Genomic DNA, 7,380 nt, shown 5'->3' on the forward strand with positions numbered 1-7,380 from the left:
CAGAAAATGGCTGTTTTGAGCAGCAGTTCAGTCATCCAGCTGTGCCAGAAATATGTCTCCATAACGAGATGTGAAAGGGCTGGGATGTTCCATTACTGAGATCCCAATTAGCTAAAATGGGGACAAAATTGGTTAATACTTAAGCTGATTCAATCAACCGCCTTTAAATTGAAATGCCAGACTAGTAATCATTTCAGGCATGTTCTCAGCCATACAGTCGTGACAGCCTGAGGGTGAGCCAGGTCAGGGGATGCACCCAGGGAAGTTTATCAGGAGCTGGTTGACACACATGGTTGGATTTCTATTTTGGCTTCTCCCGTTTCTGTCAATCATTTGTGTGTCGAGAATTTGCAGTGATATCCCCCTCACTGCCCTGCCTGCCTACCAGTAGCACACAGAAAGGAAGATTAATCTCCTGCACACCAATACAAAACCTTTTCTTTGCCTTTTTCTGGGGCACTAGAGCTGTAGGCATGTGGCCCCTCTGCTAGTTCTTGTGCTTAGCTCACTGTGCTTATGAACTCACAGAGCTGGAATTGCCCTCTCAGTTCACACCATGAGCCTCCTTAGTCATTCAGTCTGGCTTCACAGGACCAGCCTGAAGGAACTGGAGAAACCCAGTGAAAAAATTACAAATAACTTGTCAATAAGAAGACTTTCTCTCTAAACCAACTGGTAAATGCTTGTTCTTGCTGTTTCACTGTGCAGTTTGTAGCCACAAGAAGGGGAAAAAAGAAGAAAATTTGTAGGCTGACAAAACAGTCTTTTCATCCCTACAATAATAGAATTCCTTCTCTTCAAAATATCCTTTAGCTGCTCACTAAGGTGTTTGAACATGAGGAGATCATGTGTTGAGTACTCAGTAATGTATTCGAGCCCTTCTTGTGCTTAATTTTTGATCTAATTGATTTTATAGAAATGCACCAAATCACCTGAATGTGCCATTACCACTGAGAAATATTGCATGTTTATTGGCATCCAGCCCAGTCAAGTTTTGAGAAACAATTAGAGGTGTGACTTGTTAGTTTGTTGTTCAATTCCTCAACCCCTATTCTTCACTCACCTGAACTCATGGAATGCTGTGGCACGTCTCCCTGCTCTAGAAGCTGTTAGAGCTATTTTAAGAGGTATAGATGTCATTTTTTTGAGACACAGAAGGCACTACCTATTATGTTTGCACTGATATTTTCGGTTATGTCCTCAGTAAAGTATTGCTTCTGAGGTTTCAAACCCATGAGTGATATCCCTGTGGTATTGCACAATATTACCAAACATACAGCAAGGAGCTTTCATGCTACATTATCTGATTGTTCTCCAATGCATCTTCCTAAATTCTCCTTAAACTAGAAAGTGACAGGACATCGTGGAAGATGAAGCTTCGCTCTGCCAGAATACAATTCCCTAGAGCAGATCACTTAGCAAAAGCCATTTCCTGTTTTCTTCATTTAATTACATATTCTTTATCTCTTAAGGACAAAACATCCCCTTTTAAAGAGCCACCCAGTGCAGAGCAGAGCAGAGGATGCTTTGCTGGAGGGCCTGTGACTCTGGGCTCTGACTCTCCTACCGACTTCCTCTGCCTGTTGGGATTTGGTTTTCTTTTTTAGGTCTTACTGAGTCACTTTCTTGTGTCACCTTCTCTCTGCAATCTCAGTTCAGGCTGTGCTTTAAAACAGATTCTTAACCTGGGCATAGATGATAATTAAAAAGAGGTTCTGGGGAAGTGAAGGGCAAAAACGACCTTTACATGCGCTGGAAGACAGGAGAGCACAAGCAGGACTGCACAACGTCACCAGGTAAAATCTGACTGTTCTGTTCCCAATTCACCCCTCCACACAGTCCTGTGGCACACACAAAGAGATGATTTAATTTTATTTCACAAGCCAGCAAAGCTTGACTTGCATTAGTAGATTTTACTCATCTTGTGGAAAATCTGGACACCGTACTCACTTCTGTTAGTGCCTTCTGTGTTTTGCTGCTAAAAGATTTCCCCGTGGCAGAAATCAGACTGCAACTCCCCAGGCTTCTATTGCAAAGCCCTTTTGCATTTTCCTGATCATTTTAATAGGCCAAATTACAGCAAAATGTATGTTTTGTCCTTACCCAGATGCTTCACATTATCATGTGACTTCTGGGAGCAACAGCTTGGCAAGTGTCATAGCTGAGTAAGAACATGTGAAAACAAAGGGATAAAAATAAAGCAGGAGAGGAAGAAAACTAGGAGGGGGGGAGGAGAAGAAAATACTTGGTCTTTTTAATCACAAAGAAATAAAAGGCAAAATAATACAACAATGACTACAAACTCACTATGACCTGCAACTCATCCCTATTACACACAATTTTAAGGTTAAAAGTTGACTATATGGAACCGTCAGCTAAAGTGCCAGTCAAAAGCTGCAGCTGCTTAGGTTGCAGAAGATGAATATATGTGAAGTTATTCTGAGGTGCAAAGCATCCATGTCATAACTAAACACCCAGGAGCAGCTGAGCTGTGCATAGCTACTTGCAAAAAACAGAACAGCCGTTGGGAATTTCCTCCGGCACTGCCAGCTGAGGAGATGGTTGGAGCTGCTGCTGGAGGCAGCGTGGACTGCTCCACCACGATCTACAGAAAACAACATTTCTTCCTACAGAAAGCAGTCAAGATTACTTTGAAGCTGAAGCTGAATGCACGACTACTTTTCCTCAAATTGCGTCACCTCTCGTCATTCCTACTGGAGATAATTTCCCCAGATAATGTCTTCTTAATTAAAAATCAAAAATAACAAGGTTCTGCCATCCCTATTAATCCCAGGGCATGTTCTACGTATTTTCCAGATTAAAATTAATATTCCTTTAATTCCCTTCCTCAGTATTGTTCAGCAGTGGGATTCTTTGACTGCCTGATTGATCTTCCTTCTGGTGCTTGAACTGCCCAAGGACACTCTTGGCACAGCAGGTACTTTGGCTGCACTTCCTTTGAGCTGCAGATTTGGAATTCAGTTTTTCCTTTGCTGACTCTGCAGACTATTCCCTCTCTTCCTAAAACATACATTACAACCTTATCTAGAAGAACTCACAGTCAAAGGCAGTATCTCTAGAAAACAGATTTGTTTTGCTAGGCAATGTATAAACCTATAAAATCATTAATTAGAAGAAAATAAAAATGTAGCTAAAGGCCAACTGTTGCTCACCTCAGAAGTAACTCCACTAGAGTAATGGATGTGAAATAAAGTGAAATAAATTTCCTAAGCAAAAATAGAATCCGATCTGGTATTATGAGGGAATAAGTTCTGAATATTAAAGGTTAAAGCCTGAAGAATAATATCTATACTATTAATTCAGCTTTTGTAACCCTTTTAACACAGAGAAATGGCTGGATGAGAGATGACACTGATTTAGATGGTACTGTTCTCAGGAAACCTGAACATTATTCTTGTTCAGAATCCTGGAATCATTTAGGTTGCCAGGCTTCATTTTCCTTCCTGCCTTTCTCAGAGATGGAAGTAAGAGATCAGGTCACCTGGTCTTTTCCTCCTGCTGAGGCACTCACACACTGTAAGCAAGTTCTCTCTTCATGCAGCACTTCAGGACAAAGTGAAATCTTTGCCATAATAAATTGACAAAATGTTATGCAGACATTGCTGCCAGTGATCTCCAGCATGTTGTGTAAATATTTCAGTAAAAACATCCCCCAATTTCTGCTCACAAAGCATGACATGAGTTGTTTCTAGCTCAGCCTCCCAACTGCAGTTTTCTCTAGGGGGTCAGTTCACTCCTCCTGGTGATTTTTCTGTCCTTCCCACAGCGCCTGATGTGAGCTCCACGTTCCCCTGCTCACAGACAAGGTTTCCCTCCCTTGTCCAGCTGGGCAATATTTGCAGCTGCCTACACATTTTACACTCTCCAGGTCATCTTGTGTTGTTGCTTTACCTCCACCACTGTACATTTTTTGCCAGTTTTAGCGACACCTGCAATTTCCCAGCAGTGCCCATTCCCTGTCACAAATTACACTTTTCTGCTACTTGCACTTGTGGCACTTCAACAGGGCTTGGGACCTACTGTGGAAGAAATTGTTTTGTGCAAATGAAGTGACAGAACTGTTCCACACTTCCTGATATTAAAACTCCTGACCTCCATCACTGGAATGCCCCCATAGGATGCCCTCAGTGTGCACCACAGATATATCAGTTCTTACCTTCCAGACCTTTTTTTGGAGCTGAACATGTTCCGGGATGTTTTTATTCATAGCAGTGACACAACCCCGTGTAAGCACCGAGGATGGAAATCTTTAGCCACCAAATGCCTTGGAAGTGCAAAGTATGAAAACACTTATTAATTTTCCCAGCTAATAAATTCTTTTGGCCTTGGATGCTATTCCAGAAAGACTGTTCTCCTAAAACGAGAGTGTGGCTTCTTTGAGGAAAATGATCTTTTAATTCCACAAGCTTTTCTAATTGGAAGTTTTTTTGCAATTTATAGATGAAGAACCTCTGCAGCCAAACTTTTCCCCTTCAAAGATACTATTAAAACAATGTTTGACATTCCCAAGGAGTGGGTTTTTTTGCTCCTTAGATTTTCAGGTGTTTCACTGTGGTAATTTATTGCTTCATTTAGTATTAAACTGGACAAGGGATGTTTACCTGAGGCATTTGTTGAGATCTTTCTTCTGTTGATCAAATTACTGATGTGGAAAATGCAATGTCTCCCAAAGAATCTTTTGGGTGCCAGTGCAAATTAATGAGGTTGGTATTTAAAATAGAAATAGTGTAAAACTATGATGAACTTATTGACTCTTTTTTTTCCTAAGCAGCAGAAATTCAGGGGTTTTTACTTACTCCATATAGCCCCTGGAAACTCCAAAGCATAAGGAAAAGAGTGGAACAAACGAGACAAGGTGAGCCAGAGATGGCAACAGAGGCACAGAGAAATCTGCCAAGCTTTGTTTAGTGCAGAGGGGTGAATGAATATTATCAGATGCTCCCTGTCTGCTGACAAATTCTGGGATGCCTGTGCCGTGTTGCCACATTTTTTTAATGCTCCCTGCACTTCTTCCCTGCAATGGTTACACTTTCAGGGCTTCCCTCTTCTCGAAAGGGGGAATCTCGAACGGGGAAAAAAAAAAAAAAAACAACAAACCAAAACAAAACCCAGTGCTCCCAAAGCAGAGCAGGCACCAAGCCACTTCTGAGTCCACCAGGTGGCAACGCGTAGTAAGAAATCAGCGGCACAGCCACGGACCAGCACATCAGAGCCTCGAAGCCCTCCATCCCCTCCCAACCAGCTCCAGCTCCGGCCGACCGAGTGTCCACCTGCCAAACACCGAATAACACCCACTCCCTGCAAGGCAGCTATGCTGACTGTCACCGCTCCTGTCTGCAGCTCACAGACACCTCGGGGTGGCTCTGATGTGGCACGGAGGCCGCCAGCTCCGTGTGAGCCGTGGGTTTGGAACCCTATTTGCCTCCTGGAAGCGCAGCAGTTACCTCCCGATCAAGAGTCTTAGGGGTGGGCAGGGAAGAAATAGTTCATTTTCTAGGGGTATGAATCAACAACATATGTTTAGATGCTGCCACTTTACTGGATGGGCGTTTCCAAGGGAGGCATGGGCTTTCTCCTCCCTTGTTCTCCTTGAGTTTAAGTCAGTAAACAAATCAGAGAATCACGGAATCAATCAAGGTGGAAAAGACCTCTGAGCTCATCGAGTCCAACTCTGACCCATCACCACCTTGGCACTGAGTGCCACAGCCAGTCCTTCCCCTGGGCACCTCCAGGAATGGTGACTTCACTGCCTTCCTGGGCAGCCCATTCCAATGTCTAATCACCTTTTCCATGGCGAAATTCCTCCTGATGGCCAGTCTGAATCTCCCCTGGCACAGCTTGGTGCCTTTTCCTCTCCTGTCCCTTGTTCCTTGGGAGCAGAGCCCGACCCGGCTCACCCCTCCTGTCAGGGAGTTGGAGAGTGATAAACTCAACTCTGAGCCTTCTCTTCTCCAGGCTAAGCTCCCCCAGCTCCCTCAGCTGCTCCTCACAGGACATGTGCTCCAGACCCTTCGCCAGCTTTGTTGTCCCACAATTAAAACGCATATTTTTCTTTCGGTTAAAATACATAGTTTTTGTCTTCTGCTGTGTAAACCTCTAAACTGAGACACTTATAAAAAGAAATAATGTCAGCACGACATGATTCTGTGATAATGCTCTTTCATCTCCTTGAAAGTTTTGTTGTCGTGGAGCAATAAATCCAAACTGACTCTAGAGGCTTTTATAAATTACTCCAGAATTGCCCACAAGGCAACAAAGAGCAAGAAAATTGTCGTTGCTGCTTAACTGAAGACATAGGAATTTGCATTGATGTCTTCTCTTGCACTTCCTTCAGGGAACACTGGAATTATACTGAGGTTCCCTTTGTTCAGGGTAACATCCTTTAATCCAGACCAGCTCCCTTGACTTCCGTGTAGTTAATATGGATTCACACAAATGTAAGCAAGGATGAGGTCTGGCCCTAATTTAGGACACATCTGCCAGCACAGATGGTGCTGAGAGGGTTCATTGTCATCTTCATTTTCTACCTTTGTTTGAGACTTTTTTGAGCATGGAGCAAACCCAGCAAGTTTAGAACCTTACAGGCAATTTATCCCTCCTGGCTGGGGAATTCTGCCACAGGATGGCCTGGCACCCAGCTAAAACACGATGGCTTAGAAAAACAGCCACATGCAAAACAGTGGGTGAAATTGTCATCCTGGGACCAAAAATCTCAAAAGAAAAACCAAACAAAAGAGTTGTACCTTTAAAACAAAAATTTTGTTGTGATCAACAGCCTTAAGTTGTTGATTCTTAAAACTGGTATTTTTTTTTTCCCCTGTTGGTTGTTTTGATGCTTTAGAAAGTGAACAAAGGAGCAATGCTTTCTAATAAAAGTTGGAAGAGTATTTTGTACCACATGCAAGTGGCATATAATGTGTCCATCTGCTGTCTCAAAGAAGAAAAAAAAAGCCACTGCTGATTGCCCATGGCCTACTTATCTAAAGAATTCAGGATCTGGTTTTACAGGAAACTGTTTAGAGAAAGTATTGGTTTTATGACGGAGAAAGAGATGTTCTTGTTGTTAAACTCTGCTTTACTGTGGAGTCAGAAACCTTACAGGTTCTGTGCATCATTATGTACTGCCTTAAAGAATAAAACCCCTTGAGCAGAGCAGCACCAAGCTTGTACAACTGACACCACAGCGTAAATGTTACACACCAGATTCCTGGGAATAAAAGACAGAAGGGTAAGATCTTTTCTGGCCTAATCTAACACACCTGAGTACTTTTGCCAGCACAGGTTTAGAGTACGTTGTAGAGTAAGAAGGAATAGTACAACTCTTTCTTATTCCACAGCAGCACAAATCCAGGGTACCTC

At 42.9% G+C, this 7,380-nt stretch overlaps 1 protein-coding gene across 1 annotated transcript in view; it reads left to right on the forward strand.

Annotated features, from left to right (window-relative positions):
• Positions 1 to 1,695: 1,695 nt before the first annotated feature.
• The window catches only part of UPK3A (uroplakin 3A), a 13,924-nt gene continuing 8,239 nt past the window's right edge, over positions 1,696 to 7,380 (forward strand). The window contains exon 1 of the mRNA XM_027907245.1: positions 1,696 to 1,796. Within this exon, the coding sequence (XP_027763046.1) occupies positions 1,696 to 1,796 (101 nt within the window). The remainder of the gene's footprint in view (positions 1,797 to 7,380) is intronic.

Source organism: Empidonax traillii, unplaced genomic scaffold (assembly GCF_003031625.1).
Source record: "Empidonax traillii isolate 1590-97213 ecotype Southwest subspecies unplaced genomic scaffold, ASM303162v1 scaffold1430:size110176, whole genome shotgun sequence".
Classification (NCBI taxonomy): domain Eukaryota; kingdom Metazoa; phylum Chordata; class Aves; order Passeriformes; family Tyrannidae; genus Empidonax; species Empidonax traillii.